Below are 19006 nucleotides of genomic sequence, written 5' to 3'. Positions count from 1 at the left end.
CTTTGTGAGCTGCAAGAAAATGTTAAATACTTACAAGTTAAATAGGTTGATTAATTTGACAGAAAGACATATTTTGTCATAAAAATATAATTAAAAATACCTATGTGTATTAAATTAGGTATGTATATCATATTATATGTAAAGGATTGCTTAATAAATAAAACATTATTTGTCTGTTTTCTTTTAATACACGATGTCACCCTAGCTTAAGATACCAACACAACACACACAGTTAACAGTAGTCAATCATCCGTCCCTTTTCTTTTCGATGGATAAGAAAAGGACAGATATAACTTAAAATAAAATTAGCCGTGTACAGGAATCAGCATCAGTACCTACTCATAAAAGGATAAAACTAAAATAGTCATCATTTTCAATAGTGTTATCTGTTGATCTCACTTATGTAAGTGAAAATAAAAGAGTTGATTATTCATTTGTAAGTACTTATAATTTTCAAATTTTGATTGTAATTTTAATTTTGGTAATTTTGACATTGGATTTAATTTTTTATTTTATCTGAATTTTAAATTTTAAGTTCGTTTTTATTTCTGAAACATATATTAAACTTTGTATGTTGAAATATGGACCCTGTGGGGTGTGAAATGAAGAACATATTATTAATATTACTTACATAAAATATTTTTAACAGAAAATAAGATCATGTAAGTATCGCTAAGTTAATCACAAGTTAAAAGTAATCAAAGTTCAGCAAGTAACAATTAAGTACGTAGAGTCATGAGTAATATCATGTACCCACTTTAGAACCCTGTCGCACTATCATATTTGACATTTGATGAGACTTACTGTAACAAAAGATGTACAATTGCCAGCGTCTGAATTTAAATGAGTAAGATGTACCTTGTGTAGTTTCTTTTTATGAAACTAGTGACTTGAGTACGTCAAATAATGTCGTCTTCTTAAACAGTAACTGCAAGAGCTCCCCATAATCATTCTTTACTTAAAGAACTGCATTAAAGGAACTATTTCCATAATACGAAGCAAAGGTAAATAAATTATTTACACAGTCAGTCTAAAATTTCTTTATTAAGAATAAAATACACTTAAATATGTACGCATATGACCAATATTACAACGACTGAGAGTTTGCATTGAGCGTTATAGCGAAATAAACCTTATGGGCAAAACGTCTTGGTTATGTACTTACTGAATTTCTCAATTGTGCGTTTAACGTGTCGTAAGGCAAGGTCTAATCAGTTCTTGACCTTCTTCATGAAACCATTTGATTGAAACTGAAAAACGAAACATTTTCTCACGTGCAAAGGCATATCTCATAATCAACGGAATAAATAAACTGATACATGGGGGTTAAAAACGCTACATTGAAGCAATTCTAATTCAAAACAAAAACAAAAATGAAAAAAATACTAAAGAAGCAATATTGCTATTTGACATTGTGTTTGCATTGCACACTTATCACTTACTTTTGTATGCGCAAATGTCAAATTGCAATATTGCTTTTTTAGATGAATTGCTTCGATGTGGCGTTTTTAACCTCCCTGCTGGAGACGTTTCTTCCAAAACATAGTCTTTTTCTGATATGTATAAGAAATTAACTTTAAGTAAATGATTTTGTTTGCATGGACGGGGGGAGGACCCGGTGGTGTATTTTTTACTTTTTTTTACTTTTTATTTTATTTTATTATTTATTTTAATTTATTCTGTATATATTTTTTTGTAATTTTTCTATAACTATGGCTTTATTGGCTGAAATAAATGAGTATTATTATTATTATTAATGGTTAACACACTGGCCCCGGTTTGATTAGAGCCGCGGGTTCAAGTCCCGATTAGTTTTGACATAAGCTCACGACTACCTATATCCATCCGTCACAAGATGAACTACTTAAGTACCCGCACCTCGCCGAGCTTTCTGTTAGTCTGTCTGTGCAGACTGACAGACTTTTTGTAATGAATGCTATAGAAACATTTAGGTAGGTATTAATAAACTAATATCAGCTTTGAGATTGCCCTCAAGATCATGTCAATGTGACAGTTTTTATATAAAAACAGGGACTTGAGCATGATCTTGAAGGCAATCTCAGCTGAGATTAATTTATTAATGCCACCCTAAGTGGTTAGTAATAAATAGGATTGATCGGCCTGATTGACACATCACTACGCTAATGAACGTTACACTGGATACGTTACTGAGGTGAATTACCAACATCGGGGTTGATACCCCGGTGTCAGGGTTATTGTTGAGCCGCCGACGACTACTTACATCAGTAAGTAGTAGTTCTGTTTAATAGTAGCAACTTACTCCACTTGGAGCCTCTGAGCACAGGGCAGCCGGCATGAACACTCGCGTAGTTAGGGTCCCCGGACCGATGCAGGTTCCACCAGAATAAGGCAGCTCTCTTCTCCGGGAACACAGTTAGATTCATGCGTGTGAACACCGTCGCGCCTCCCTGCTCCACATCTGACAACTGCGACACATAGAGAACCCATCACTCTCGATCGTCATAATCGTTGACAACATGGCTAACTTCCTCTACCACGTACTGAACTTCTTAACGTTTTCATGGCACATCAGATTTTATCAGCCCAATATTTTGCAACCCAGATAGCATTCTCGGCATTCGGCTCGCGGATCAAGACGTCATAATTAATATGAGGTTAGTCCGTGGTGTAACAGAACAAACACAGCTCAGGGAGGTTAAAAAGGCCACATAGAAGCAATTCATCTAAAAAAGCTAATATTGCATTTGACATTTCCGCATATAAAAGTAAGTGCGCAATGCAAACAAATGTCAAATAGCAATATTGCTTTTTTAGATAAATTGCTTCGATGTGGCTTTTTTAACCCCCCTGGTCTCTTCCATTCAAAAATCCTCATCAACGACAATAGGCTACTTGACAAACTGGTCAAATGAGATACTTTTTACGAAACGTCAAAACGAAAGTTTTCTTCGGAGTTTGTATGGACCTGTGACGTCATCTATAAAAGCGCCCAAATATATCGGAAAGTAAAATGAGATTGATTTTTGATCATCTTAGAGTGGCTTCTATTTCTAGATTAGCATTTTATAATTTATCTTTGACCCAACCAAATATCCTATTATCTCTACGTCAGCTAACCTTACAGCTTATATACTGGATATAACTATCCGATAGGCTGTAGATTTTAGAGTGGTGAAATAGGCCTTAAATGTACATGAACGTTATTATCACTACTTATTACTTATTTTACATGCGTCATAGGTACTTACGTATAAAATTACTGTCGCAATTCGGTCAGCACCAATGTCATGCTGAAAACAATATATAATGAGATCTGGGGGGTTAAAAAGGCCACATAGAAGCAATTCATCTAAAAAAAGAAAAATTGCAATTTGACATTTGCGCATATAAAATTTTTATAGTAAGTGCGTAATACACACAAATGTCAAATAGCAATATTTCTTTTTTAGATGAATTGCATTGATGTGGCCTTTTTAACCCCCCTGCTGGAGACGTTTCTTCCAAAACATAGTCTTTTTCTGATATGTATAAGAAATTAACTTTGCTTTAAGTAAATGATTTTGTTTGCATGGACGGGGGGAGGACCCGGTGGTGTATTTTTTTACTTTTTATTTTATTTTATTATTTATTTTAATTTATTCTGTATATATTTTTTTTGTAATTTTTTTATAACTATGGCTTTATTGGCTGAAATAAATGAGTATTATTATTATTATTAATGGTTAACACACTGGCCCCGGTTTGATTAGAGCCGCGGGTTCAAGTCCCGTCCGAGTAATTTTTTTTTCTTTTTAATTTTCTCTTTGTAACTTTGCTTTGTTACATACGAAGAAAAATAAAGCTGTTGAACCTAACCGGAATGTTATTTCCGTAAAAGTCTTGATGAGGTGTGTAGTAGCCACCGACGCCATAGTTAACTAAATGCAGCTCTTCAGCGGATTCCATGCTCAGGTTAGTTATGAGGGACAGACGGTGGGAAATATTGGCTACCACTGCCGACATGTCGTCCAAGAGAAACGCTGACTTGGCGACGCGTTTTTCAGTCTCCTTTGCGTTAATAACGCTTACACGTTGCATCTGCAACAATACATTGGACCTAAATTCTAGACAAAAAAAAAAACAAAAGAAAAACTAAACCAGAAAAAAAGTAGAAGAGTCCAGACTTGTCACAGTCTTGCCAAAATAATAGTAAGTACACGACGATACTCAGTGGCGGTACCAGAAGACATCTGGCTAATTTATAATGATCAATGACATCATAGCTAACTTGTGAAAGGCATACTTACAATACATTACAACGCATAAAATAAACATTGCTATTCAAAATTCCAAATTAATAAGTTAAATTTATTTTTTTTGGGGTTATTTTTATGTCTTTACATTAAAATACTAGATAATATTTTGAATTTGTCAGATAATCAATTTAAAGCTCACGTGAAGCTCTTTATAAATGTAAAAAAGCTTATTATAAGATTAATCATGATTTATAATAATCATGTCATGTCAGGGGCCTTTGGCGGCTCAATAGTAACCGTGACACCAGGGCTGATGAGATTGGTAATCCACCTCACAACCCAGACGTTAGAAGATAAGATTAATGATTACCTAAATGATAAAAATATCTAGTATTAAATGTGTTTCTCTAGTTATTAAATAACTTGTAATGTAAGTATATGCAATTTCTTGTCATTTCTTCTCCTCAGCCATAGCACCTTGCGAAATGACGTACATTCGAAAACGAATACTTCCAGCAAGTTTATCCACGATAATTACGTTGATTTAATGATTCTGATTCTTGAAAATGTTTCTATTTTGATACTCGCTAACTTAGGTATGACTCCCGCAAATTAAGACGCCTCTCAGGTACGTGTCTTTGCCACAAGGTGTTCATTTAATTCGGAAAGGTTGTACGTTAGCGGTTATAAACATAGAAACATTTGAAACTTGGCTAGGTCCTCTGGCGCGACGTGGCGACATGGTTTCATACAAAAAAGCTTTCACTACCTACCTTCCGGAACGCTTTCTTGTAAAAGAGCAATTTTGCTATTTTGGAATTTGCTTTGTTCACTTACTTTTATAAGAACAGCTTACACAGAACAGATTAAAGAGAAGGCGAACGTCGTGTCTTGAGGAATGGAGAATGCTACACCGACAAGAGCGTGGCTCTTAAATTAGTAATGACTTACTTTTATGTGCGCAAATATCAAATGGTGAATTGAATCAATGTGGCCTTTATAGACCCGACGATCCGACTCACCATTGGTTTGGAAATTTCTTTCAGATGTCGTATCTCTGCATCACTGATGACGTCACGGTACAGTATGACGTCAGGACTGCGATGCAGCAGCTCGGTCTTCACTCGCGCCAGCCACAGGAAGGGGTGAGACCCTGTCTGGTAGTAGCAGGTTAAGCTGGCCAACAAAAATTTTATAATTATCATCACGCATTAACCCAGTTTTGGATACAATATTTGATGTATTTAGGTAGAAAAATTGTACTAGAGAATAGCATATGCACTCTCCATTAACTAGGTTCAGTCGTGTTAAAGATACTTTAAATAATCGAATGTGTTGTCATGATTTTCAAGGTGACTAAAATGTTCATAGAATAATGTAAAGAGTTTCTAAATCATCATCGTAAATTATTTGTTTATTTACTTACCTGTAATCCCTTTCCTGCTGTTCACCCCTGCAAAGAGCCTTGTAGATATAATCTTCTACGAATATCTTCTTTTGTTCATCTGTCAAATTGAATCTTGTAACTTCTTCTTTGATTGGTTCGGACAGCTGTTTTTTCTCCTGATAAAATAATGTTAGCATTTTGGTGAATGTCTCTTAGTTTTTATTAATTAATACGTTTATTCATAATGTTAATTCTATCTTTTTAATTATCTCCTATCACACAACAACTGAACAACTTTCTATTCTGTGATTCTCCTATTCATCTTTAAACGTCAATTTCATAGCCTAATTACATACCTGGTCTTTCCTTATTTTAAGATTTAAAAGATATTCTGGATTTTTTTGCAAGTATAATATCGTAGCGTGATATTTCACAGCATTTTGGTCGTTAGGATTCAAATACATGTGTTTCCTCATCCATTTTATTGTTTCATTTACATTTCCTGAAATAAAGCTATTTGTTTTAACACATTCCATAGTGGCCTCATAAAATAAGTAGTGTTAGATAGAAAATAATCGATCAACTTAATGTCGAGCATCACTATACTAATGAACAGCACAACATTAGCTCAAGTACTTGACAGGTCTAATCCTTACCGCGCACTGAAGGTATTATAAAATGTTACTTTTGTTTTTGGACTCATTTATGTGGCCATTCTCTATGGACAAATGTAGTGTGGACATTACAGGCTGATCACCTGATGATCCGTGCTTCGGATGGTATGTTAAGCCGTTGGTGCCAGTTACTACTGATGTAAGTATGTAGTCGTTACATGAGCTATGTCAACCCTGGTGTCAGGGTTATTATTGAACCCTGACCCCTGACACCAGGGTTGTTGAAGTGTAGGTTATCTTTATTGAAATATTAATGATTAAGTACTAATTGTACTGATCTGGTCGTTTTGTTTGATGGTAGGTTAATTACATAGTAAATTAGAAACGAAAAACTACTTTAGAGCATGTCATGAACTTACCCATTTCATAATATTCTTTCCAAATCCGATGTACAACTGCAATCGTTTCGGCTAAACAATCCGTGCAAAGATGGGACCGTCTACGTAGACCTTCTTGTAACCAGGCGACTTTGGCTTGGGAACCTAAAACTATGCCAGCTCGAGAACTCACCATGTAGCAATCAGTAGCTGTCATAGGGGAACTGGAAGGACGGAAGAAAATACATGATGTATTAAAAAAAAACTTAGATTTGCCTGATTTTCGATTTTCAAAATCACTTTATGGTGCGACTTTCGATAGATGTCAACACCCCAAGACGAGTGTCGGAATCGAGGATTACCGCTGAGAAGCGTAAAAGTGCTTTTTTGACGTGACTTGTAGTAAACTTGTAGCAAATGGCATTAACTACTTGGCCGGACAAATGGGGAACGCTGAGAGTTCTCATCAAAAAAAATGTTTAACGTTTTTACTTACACTTGCTCTACATAAGGTGTACCGTCTGCACTGTGGAAAATAGTAAGTATGCACATTAATTGTCTACCCTATTAGAGATTACAGACGTGATTTTATGTCTTGTGTATGTACTTCACCAATCCTGGTTACTATTGACTCACATAACGAATACACACTTAAGTAAATTAATATTTATTCAAACTACTATTTGCGATTTGTTATATGTCGGGATTCGAACCCAGGGCCTCCGAATCGTGAGCCCAATGTTCAACCACTGGATTTATGACACGTAATATAACCTAGACAAACGGAACAGAACGGGTTCTTTCTTATACGGTCACGAGCATTAATATGTATACACTTTGGTACCATGTCACAAAAACTTTTTTGACAAATTGAACTGTAAGTCTCACTAAATGTCAAATATGTTAGTGCGACAGAGTCCTAAAGTGGGTACATTATATTGCTCATGACTGTACTCTGATCTTATTTGCCTAAAGGTTATAATAACACTAACCTGAAATTGCCTTTTAGTATTCCCCTCGCGAAATCACTTGCCTCATGTTGATAAACGTCTTGTAGACGTATCAACCCATTTATTGCGCCAAATTGATCAACCTTACTGGGGTATTTCACTGTAATGTCTCTGATGAAACCTTTTTGAAGAATATTTATTAAGATGAAAATGCATTACTGGCTGTCAATATACCACACGAGAGTAAAAAATCGTTTAATTTGCTTAGGTCAGACTTGGTTATTGATTGATGAACTCAATAATATAGTAGATTGAGATGTGAACACCACGATGATGACGACGATGATTTCTGTGATGTGTTATGTTGTGTTGATTGTGTTGTGTTGTGTGTGTGTGTGTTGTGTGTGTGTGTTGATGTGTGTTGATTGTGATTGTGTTGTGTGTGTGTGTGTTGTGGTGTGTATATTTTTTTGACGTGACTTATTTTAGACTGTCCGCATACGACATTAACTACGTACTTGGCCGGAAATTCTAGATTGCGTGCATTTTAAAAGCGTAAGTACCTACCTATTGTCTCAAATTTAAAACTTACGTGATGATGATGCTTACCAATGTTCGTATTGATAGTATTCTTAACATGTTGTAAATCTTTAGATAGTCTCTTGATAAAATGATATACATTAACAGGATTTTCAAGATATTTGCTTGAATTTTGTATCATTTTGTACTCCTCTACACTTTCATTCAAATATCTGAAAACCATCACTAATTTAAGAGCCACGAACCACATTCTACTTTTTAGGGAAAAATAGGGCAGTGGTTTCCCTCTTGCCTTCCGCTTTGCAGTACTGTCTGGCGCGAGTGGAATGGCGCCCAGAGTAGTAGTAGGAAGCTGGTGGAAGCCAAACTGCATAGCCTAGACCACCGCCGTAAAGTCGCCTGTCTGTCGGTTTTTTTACAGATTGTACTTCGGGGAGTGTGCACAGGAGCTCCATCGGCTCATTCCACCAAGTTCATTCCATCTGAGGACATCCAGACGTACGGCGGGTTACCATCCTTACTTGGTTGACATACCACTAATCCGCACCAAGCGCTTCGCTTCATCCTTCATAATGCGCACAGCCAAAGAATGGAATGGGCTGCCGGCGTCGGTGTTTCCTGACTCTTATAACCTGGGGTCCTTTAAATCACGGGTGAATAGGCATTTTCTGGGTAAGCTCGTTCCAACGTCGATCTCTTCTTCTTGTAGAAGAACGAAGTCAAGAGCAAACCCGTCTTAATTAAAAAAAAAGTCTATTTCAAAGCCGTACTAGAAAATACCATGAATTAAATCAATTACGTCGTCTTTCGTCATCATTATTCTGGTCTCAAGATCAACACCATAGACAGAATCCATCTACTTACTTCAGTATAAGCTTTAACTTATTGACTATTATGTTAGGCTAATAGCTCGTTGGTACTCAGAAAGTTGAGGATGACTACCCCAATTGATATAGTCGTGAGCTTTTTTCAGGACTTACCTCTCAATTAAATAAATTGTTCTGTTTTCGCTATCGTAATATTCTTGTAAAGTTTTTAGCAGCTTTCCTTGGGTTGCCACAAATATTTCAATTTCAGCTGTAGAAGAATACATATCTACATCTGGTTCTTCGGCAGCACACGAAGAGAGAATCAATAAAACACATGCTTTAAATAAGCATAGCATTTTGATACTTGGAAGTAAATGAACACCAGCTTCACTTCTTTAAGCTTTAGCCATTTGAATTTGAGCAACTAAAATAATTCTACTCTGTAGGGCGCTTGTTACATTTTCATTTTAGAACACCACTACAAATGACTAAGTACTTATCGCATTATGTGAATATTGAATATTCCTTTATTTTACATAGATTTAAAACTCATAAGTATATAATCAGGTATCAAACAATTTAGAAGTAAATTATCGATGCATCACCTATTCTATGTTGTTTATGAAACTGTGTATAAAGTAAGCGGTGACTACATTATCTTCATAACTCTTAAGACAATGCGCTCAAGAGATCTGATTACTTACGTCTTGAGTCTGTTACACTATTCCAAGAAAGTGCGATTTTGTCATTCTTAACATTCTTAAGTTTGTCAGCAAACAGTGTGGAAAATGCAATACAGCTGAGCCATATCCTTTTGCCCGTATTCATAATTCTAATTTCCTAGTTCTTAAAGAAAAAATGTAAACTGTTACTGGCAAAAAAATATTAAGTATTATTCTTAAAATAAAACCAATCAAATAATATAACAATTTATTTTAATTTTTACACATATTCGCATCGTTTCTATTCCTTCCGGTCCGTCGTATTGTGGTCGTCAACCGTTCCTTCTGAGGCCTCAGCCCACAGGGTCTCCTTAATTCTTGGCCAACGTCGAATATCCATTTTGTTAAAACTGAAAGATTCGTGTAGAAATATAATTACAGTCACGCTTTAAGTTAAGTCTTAAGAATTACTATAAACCGGCTGGCTTTTCAATCGGGGAGCGCCGGCCGGCGTCGGTTCGAACCCTGATAACGGACATACACCAATGATTATACTCTCTCTCTCTCTCTCTTTATCTTAAGTGCAGTTTTCAATAACACATTTGGCTTCACCATTACAGACGGCGATACGGCTCACCACGTATAACGTTGGTCTAACAGATAGCTCGGTGAGGTGTGGATGCATTATCTTGCGATGGATGTTCCTCTGGGTAGTCAAGAGGCAATTGGGATATAGTCATGACCTAAATATATGTTACTAAATAATCTAATATAATCTACAGTACCCACAGATACTGACCAGAATAGAAACCATGTAATACGGGACAAGTTGCGTGAAATGTGTTCTTGTCCACTTCTCCAGAGGTATGCGCGTTCATCCAGTATAGAGCAGCCCCCTTTACTGGGAACACGGTCAGGTCTATCTCGGAGAACACTGTAGCTCCACCCAAAGATACTTCAGTTAACTGGAAAGGAAACAATCGGGTGGCATTGGTCTACGGCAGAAGTGATCACAGCAACGTTCGAACACAAAATCTATGGAGACTTCTTGGTATTCAAATTCAAAACTTTATTTATTTATCTTTCAACTTGGTTGACGAATCCTTACCAGTTTGTAGTCATTGTAAGTATTACGATATTAGATATGATAGCAATTCATTGTAGAAGTGAGTATATATTTAAAAAGCTTTAGAATACTCACATAAAACATAATTGTCGCCATTCTACGTCTCTTTCTGCCTTTTTTGTTTTTCTGTAACAATTTAGTCAAAACCAACGAGTTCGATTTATTAAGCATGACAATTGACAAGGGTATAGATCTTCGATCATCGTTGGCCAGTCTCATTATCGTCAACGCAAAAATATCCTTGAATTTTTGGTCTATTTGCAAAAATACAAAGAACTCTAGAATCATTTTGCGGTCACGTTAATGTAATTGACTTCCAGTGTTCAAAGAACTACCCATGTACAGTCATGAACAATATAATGTACCACTTTAGGACTCTGTCGCACTAACATATTTGACATTTAGTGAGACTTACAGTGCAATTTATCAAAAAAAAAAATGTGACTTGGTACTAAAATGTATGCATATTGATGCTCGTGACCGTACCTATAATCGTCTAAGGATCACGTACGTTCGTATATGCCCCAAGTCACTCTGGCCTATTAGCGATAGAACAGACTAATCAGCTCGCTACAGTAAACTTCTAAGGGGTTAGCCAAGGCAAACACCACCTATCACGTTGGTCTAACAGAAAGCTTGGTGAGGTGTGGATACTTAGGCCATCTCACGTTAGATGTACCTCTAACCATTGGAATAAAGTCGTGATGTGTCGTGAAACCTAGCTTGCTAGCTTTCGGTCCGCAGCGTTAGAGGCCTTGCTAATGCTGATGCCGTTCCTACCGCTCTCCGATAGTAGCGGCTCCCCGTTCCATTGGATACAGGGCGGTAGGGGCAAGAGTGCACCTGTGTTCGCGCGTACACTGTCAAACCATTGTTTCATGCACTATAATATTTCCTGCGCAAATGGCTCGGCTTCTGATAATAGGTTGTCGAGTCGCTGTGGCCGAATACGGTCAGGAAAGGATTATTATTATTATTAGTCGTGATTGAGAAACTTACACTGTAGAAATCTTGTTGCACTGCGGTATACTCTCCGACACCGTAGTCCAGAAACTGAAGATGTTCAGCAAACTCCATGTTCAAGTTGGTGATGTCACCAATACGTCTGTTTATCCTAGCAGCCACTTTCGAACGTCCTTCTGGTATTTTTACGTATCTGCTATCCCAATCAGTCGTGTTAAAGATAATTGCTGCTTTTGAAAGCTGCAGACAATTTATAAAATTAATTCTTATGTACCATTTGTTATCGTCTTGGAACATGCATAGTTAAGTATGGCTGAGTGACTTCACTTGTATAATATTGTATACATACTTTTTTGGTATCAGAATTTATAAGACAGTATCCGTTATCCGACAGCCTCGTTTACAAACATTTGATCGCAATTCGCGAAAGACAGAATGTTCCCTTTGATTATGAACATAAGGAGAATCTCTTAAGGTTTTTCTTGTATCAATAATTGAATATCATATTAAGTACATGAAAAAATTACATCTGGATTAGCCAACTCATGTATGTGTTGTATCTCTGCGTCGCTGATGATGTCACGGTACAATATGATGTCAGGATTGCGATGCAGCAGCTCGGTCTTCACTCGCGCCAGTCGCAGGAACGGATGTGGCCCTGTCTGGTAGTAGCACGTCAATCTGCGAAGATCGGTCATATCTAACACAATTTAGCCTGCGCTAGCATACTGTCTGATGTCGTATCTTCAAGATACATTAGGGTCTCTTTTGATTTTTCTCAGTTAATTACCTACTCATAATTAGTGTGTCCCTAATTTCAAATTCCGGAGTTCACTTATCTAACTTAAAGTTTTTGGTAGCGTACCATTATTGTTAAAATTCGATGTTCCTGCTTTGAAAATGATATATTGTATTCTTTAAACAGGAATCGGGTCACAAAAATGTAAAAAAGAAAAATAGTGAATACATATGGCGACAATTGAAACAGAAAGACTGTGTCCCACGTCTAACGAAAAAGACTGTTGTGTTCTCGGACGATATAGGCATAGGTTTAGGACTACTTCTAAAAAACTCCTTTGATCATGACATTGTTAATGTGTGCATGCCTGGCGCGTCATATTCGCAAATCATCACAAAATTATTCCAGTGTAAATATGATGCAAACACTACCGTTATTCTTTTAGTAGGCAATAGTACAGGGCTCAAAAAACAGCAATTGACTAGGTATCATAGGTCACTAATGACTGTTGAGTGTGGAAACTTAATTATTTGTTCATTTCCATATTCAAATTCATTAGCTAGTGAGGAAAATAATTATATATTTTCTCTCAACCAACACCTTTACAACAGAACCTGTCATCATAGTAATATTATTTATTTAGATTTGAATAAGTTTATTCAAAATTGTATAATAACGACAGATAGAATATATCTATCTAAGTACTTTAAAAAAATTATATGTTCGGTACTACTTTTTTATATTAAAGAGACATCTGCCAGACCAGGCAGTAAACTTATTGACTGTACTGTCTTCTACAGTACAAAATCTTTTATTGACGGTAGTCAGCCATGTACCACGAATGGTACTTCATCTTTAAACTAGACAATAAGACAAAAGAGAAGCTTGGAATATTAAAACTAGTTCACCAAAATATTCAAGGCTTCTCTGGCAAAGAATTAGACGTAGAATTATTTTTAGAGACATTTTTTATTGACATTTTATGTATTACTGAGCACTGGTTGAAGGATTATGAATTGTTATTCGGTTTTAAAAATTATCATTTCGCTAGCGCTTTCTGTCGAAAGATCAAAATACGCGGTGGCTCCCTTATTTTTATCAGAAATAGTTTAAAATATAAAGAACGCAAAGATATTACTGGACTTTCGATAGAGGGCATTATGGAGATTTCATGTATAGAAACAGAGAAACATATTGTTGTGGCCGTATACAGTACAGACCCCCATACAGTGCTAACTTCACAGTTTTTGAATCAGTGATGGAAAATGTACTGAAGGTCATATCTAAAAGTAATAAAGCCATTATAGTGTGTGGAGATTTTAACGTTGATTTATATGAAGTAGATTCAATTACAACTAGATTTCTAAGTTTGTTTACATCATTTAACCTTGTTAATATATTTATGGAGCCAACTAGAATTACAGAAACAACTGCCTCATGTTTAGATAACGTTTTTTGCAATTGTGACTTCCAAGATAACAGTATGCTTAACTGTTTTAAGTCAGATCACAGTGGGCAGCTGGTCAGTTTCCCAGTACTTAAAAATGTTCAGAAAATTAAATTTCGTACACGACCCATCACTGATACTCGGATAGATAAATATCGAAATAGTCTTATTAGTAACTTACCTTGTCCAAACTTTGATACAGACAATCCTGACGATTTTTACAGGGATTTCTTTACTATAATCCATAAAGAATTTGAAAATAATTTTCCTCAAAAGGTAGTTACCAACAGTCAATCATTCAAGTTCAGTGACTGGGCTACCGTAGGCATTCGCAAAAGTAGAAATACTCTTTATTCTTTATATGAGGAAAAAACGTATACACACACTGATAGTTTTAAAAGCTACGTCAAAAATTATTCTAAAATATTTCGAAGAGTGTGTTATACAGCCAAACAGATGCATATTAGTAGTAAAATAAAGACCGCGGATAATAAAATAAAGGCAGTTTGGCAAGTAATAAATAGTGAAACAAAGGCTTCGAAACCGCGTGAATTAGAATACAATATAGAATCGGGCACTGGGTTAGTTAAACAAGATAAAGATGGAGCTGAAGTTTTTGATAAATTCTTTACGAACATCCCTGTAAAAACTACAGAATCTCTCAGGTCCTCTCCTGTTCAAGCTGATATATTGTTGAAAAGTAATGTTACTGCTTGCACTGAATTATTTGATTTTAAACGCGTTGATCCGAGTAGTATTGTTAAAGTATTCAAACAGCTGAAACTTAAAACCTCGAAAGATTTATGGGGATTGTCTGTCAAATTGATGAGCTCTGTTATTGATATCTTAGCACCATATCTAGCATACATTTTTAATATGAGTGTTGAAAATGGCACTTTTCCAAATTTAATGAAAATCAGTAAAGTTATACCTCTTTTTAAATCGGGCACAAAATCAGACCCCACCAATTATAGACCGGTTTCTATTCTACCAGTACTTAGTAAAATTTTCGAGAAAATTATTCTCGACCAACTGCTATGTCATTTTAATTTAAATAACTTACTTCACAGCCAGCAGTTTGGTTTTACTAAGGGTCGGTCTACAACAGACGCGAGTGTCACATTTGTTCGACACATTTTCGATGCTTGGGAGGAGTCGCAGAATGCCGTAGGAGTATTCTGTGACTTGTCTAAGGCGTTCGACTGCGTGGATCACGAGACCTTGCTTTTGAAATTGAGGCACTATGGACTAAATAATGGAGCTCTCAGTTTGTTAAATTCATATCTAGGTGATAGGATACAAAAGGTACAAATCAATAGTACAACTTCTTCGGGCTCTCATGTTCAAATGGGAGTTCCTCAAGGATCCATTTTGGGGCCGTTTCTTTTTTTAGTGTACATAAATGATTTACCTTATGTAGTACAGAACCAAGCTGACATTGTACTGTTCGCGGATGACACTTCTCTTATATTTAAAATCGATAGAAAGTTAGAGGAACTTGACGAAGCAAACAGCGCTGTGTCGCAGGTTCTGAGCTGGTTTACAGTAAATAACCTAGTTCTAAATGCTAAGAAAACGAAGTGTATTAAATTTGCTCTACCAAACGTAAAGAAAGTAAATAATAACATTAAAATTAACGACGAGAATTTAGATTTTGTTGAACACACCGTTTTCTTAGGAATTACTGTAGATTCAAAACTTCAATGGGGCCCACATATTGTATCACTAGCGGGCAAGCTAAGTTCAGCAGCATATGCCGTCAGAAGAATCCGACAACTCACAGATGTACCCACTGCTAGACTTGTCTACTTCAGCTACTTCCACAGCGTAATGTCTTACGGTATTTTATTGTGGGGTCGAGCCGCTGATGTAGAAACTATTTTCATCATTCAAAAAAGGGCAGTTCGCGCTATTTATAATCTGCGTTGTCGGGACTCTTTAAGGGAGCTGTTTAAAGAAATAAATATACTGACGGTCGCAAGTCAATATATTTATGAAAACATTATGTATGTGCGTAAGAATGTATCTCTCCTTCCGAGAAACTGTGAAAGGCATACTTACAATACAAGGAATAAAAATAAAATTGTTGTTCAAAATTCTAGATTAAGTACTTAAATTAAATTCATCTTTTTTGGGGTTATGTATACGTTTTTACAATAAAATACCAGATAATATTTTAAATTTGTCAGAGAATAAATTTAAAGCTCACGTGAAGCTTACTTTATGTAAAAAAGCTTATTATAAGATTAATGATTACCTAAATGATAAACATGTCTGGTATTAAATGTGTTCCTCTAGTTATTAAATAACTTGTAATGTACCCTCATTGATTTAAAAGATGTGTTGCTGTTGCAGTTTCTTGTCATTTCTTCTCCTCAGCCATAACACCTTGCGAAATGACGTAAATTCAAAATGTTACATTGACCTTCAACAAGTTTATCCATGATAATTACGTTGAATAAATGATTCTGATTCTGATTCTGATTGCTTGACATCATTGCATAGGTTCAAGAAGAGAAGATACAAAGAATGAGTTAAGTACTTACTCTATAATAAAATTATAATGTGAGTTACTTGCCTCTCATTTTTTTTTAATGGTTTTAGCTCCCCACGGCACAGAGTCTCGATCAGATGGAGTCCCGTTGAGCGTAGCTTTGTTGGTCCTACTTCTCTTGATTGTATTTCTTTTGTAATCTTCGCCTGATTATTCATAAATATATCAAAAAATCCATTAAAACGCATTTAAATAGGCACAGTTAACAGAAGCATATCATTAGACATAATAATATGACATTGATCATCTTTTATAAGTACTTAGTTATATTTTTGATATCTTAGACTTTATTTTCGTTCGTTACATTTTTGTTCCCATAATAAATATGAAAATTATTACCATACTTACCTACCTTAGTGCCTATTAATCTACTATACCAAATATCCCTTCTCTTTCCACTTACCTCTCCTTTCTTTTTACTCATTAGCATTTCCTTAAGTAGTTCTCGATACCTTCTTACTACTCGTGGGTAACTTCTTGTGTCTGCACTTACCATCAATGCATATAAGTCCATTCCAGTACTTGCATCACCTGTAAAATATTCTTCATCACTATGGTGATCTACATCGTCGTCATTATTAGAGTCAAACTTCAGAAGAGAGATAGTATCTTAGGTAAATACAATATCAATTTCATTTAATTTTGTTGCTAATTCACTAGTTATCTATATTTTGGTCTTGATCGTCTCCAGTATCTTAGTTGTGTCGCAATGCCCGAATATAGTTTACTCTTCAATGCAATGCAATAATATTGAAAATGCCAAGTTCCTTCATATTTTCAAAGTTATAAGTTACAATGATTCGGAGTTTAATGATAGATATCATTTGTTTTGTCGACCGTTATATACCTAATTTGTTATATTAATCATTATTTTTGTTATATATTTAATATGTCATAAGATATCTTATGAATCAAATCATCAAAACCTGACTGATATAGAAAGGCCATTGCAAAAAATATAATTTTATAGACTTCATGTGATTTAGCCTTCGGATAGGGAACCGGACCTACGGGGTATATCATAGAACCCTTGCCCAGGGACACGGGTAATGCTGGACGGAAGTGGCAAGTCACAGGGAATGTAACCTGGAACCTAACAGAGCGCAGCAGTAACTGTCATTACTATTCAGAGACGGAGCACAGGAGTCCTAGTACGGCTTTGAAATAGACTTCTCTGGGCGCCATCTCACTTGCGTCAGACAGAGTACTGCGGGGCGGAAGGCAAGAGGGAGATCACCCTATTTTTCCCTAAAAAATAGCATGGAGCATGCTATGCCAACAAGAGCGTGGCTCTTAAATTAGTGATGATGAGACTTCCTGTACATACCTTCTTTAGCGTATGCGGTGCAGAGAAGCTTGATAACAGTGTGGTCAGTTAAATTGTACACATCTGCATCACTTTCATTATATTTGTGTAATGCTTCAATATACCACGCGATACTTAACAGGTTATCCTCATTCTCAGATGTATACTTTCCTAAGTAAATGCAATCACTGACTGTCATTGGTGTTCTGAAAAAAAGAGATAAGTAATCAATTACGTCGTTAGAAAAGTCTTCTTAAGACCCACATAGAAGGATACACAAAAGGATAACTATTTCCTTCTGACAAACTAGTAATAAATAGCAAATGACGAAACATGAAGCAAATGTCATGTTGCTGTTTTTACTTACACTTCAGCCACATAGGATTTGCGGTCTTCGCTGAAATTAGAAAGTAAGACATCAAAAACTCTTCACGATGCTCAATAATGTTAAAGTGAAATGAAAAACAGTGCTTCTTTTTTCGTGTGGCCAACCTCACCAACCCTAGCATTAGGGTTATTAATGAGCCGCCAAAGGCATGACATGGCTCATGTAACGACTACTTACTTACATCAGTAACTAAAGTAGTAACCAGTACCAACAGCTTAACGTGTCTTCTGAAGCATAGATCACACTTTCGTACAATAAGGTAATCCTATAACGTGCCAAGCAAACCAAACTGGGGATCACAACGTGAATTTTGTAATATGTCCCCACCGGGTATTCGAACCCGGGACCTCCGGATCGTGAGCCCAACGCTCAACCAATGGATCACGGAGGCCGCCAGGAAAGCAGTAACATTGTGGGCAGGATACTGTTCTGTTGGTAATGACAGTCGAACCGGTCTAGTGGTCTGCGACGAAAAGCATATAATAGTAATATTACCGATAGGTGTTGTTTATAACTCCAGCAGCAAGTTCCGTAGTGTCCAGCTGGTAAGTAGACTGCAGCAGCGTCATTGTCTTTAACGCATCGTTAACGTCCTTGCGTACCGGATACTTCAGCATGCTATTCCTTGTAAACTCTGTCAACAATACTCCATCACATATCATCACCATCAATCAATACCAGCTGTTGACTTAAATAGTTGTATCCTGGCAACTATGATTGTTATTTTTTGACGTGACTTATTGTAGATTTGCCGCAGATGGCAATAATTACTTGGCCGGACAAATGGGAAGCGCTGTGGGCTCTTACCCGGTACAACGTTTAAGACAACAGGCCTAAGTGTGCCCAGTTGGGCGCGAACCTCGGCTCAGGCGTCGTCTGAGAGGAAGAATATTTGAAAGAATTAATCGACCCTAACAGGTCGATATT

General features: G+C 36.2%; 1 protein-coding gene across 1 annotated transcript; it reads right to left on the bottom strand.

The window, feature by feature from the left end:
• Nucleotides 1-1141: 1141 nt before the first annotated feature.
• LOC126368271 (prolyl 4-hydroxylase subunit alpha-1-like) lies at nt 1142-18648 on the bottom strand. Its single transcript, XM_050012168.1, has 16 exons — nt 18575-18648; nt 18059-18088; nt 17713-17897; nt 16789-16916; nt 16410-16531; nt 12173-12326; nt 11682-11885; nt 10356-10521; nt 7588-7726; nt 6789-6819; nt 5644-5780; nt 5240-5393; nt 3838-4059; nt 3231-3272; nt 2282-2447; nt 1142-1250 (listed from the first exon to the last, which is right to left on the bottom strand). The coding sequence occupies exons 1-16, from the start codon at nt 18646-18648 to the stop codon at nt 1186-1188; spliced, it is 2019 nt and encodes a 672-aa protein (XP_049868125.1). The 3' UTR covers nt 1142-1185.
• Between the last annotated feature and the right edge of the window lie 358 nt (nt 18649-19006).

Source organism: Pectinophora gossypiella, chromosome 7 (assembly GCF_024362695.1).
Source record: "Pectinophora gossypiella chromosome 7, ilPecGoss1.1, whole genome shotgun sequence".
Lineage (NCBI taxonomy): Eukaryota > Metazoa > Arthropoda > Insecta > Lepidoptera > Gelechiidae > Pectinophora > Pectinophora gossypiella.
The sequence above is the reverse complement of the archived record's forward strand: the minus strand, read 5'-3'. Positions and strand labels throughout refer to the sequence as shown.

Excerpts from the sequence above, each read along its gene's own strand:
- LOC126368271 (XM_050012168.1), bottom strand. The coding sequence starts at position 18,648 with ATGACGCTGCTGCAGTCTACTTACCAGCTGGACACTACGGAACTTGCT. Across the intron at positions 6,820-7,587 it reads ATACTAAAAGGCAATTTCAG|TTCCCCTATGACAGCTACTG; the intron begins GTTAGTGTTATT and ends CCGTCCTTCCAG. Across the intron at positions 2,448-3,230 it reads TTGCGACAGTAATTTTATAC|TTGTCAGATGTGGAGCAGGG; the intron begins GTAAGTACCTAT and ends TATGTGTCGCAG.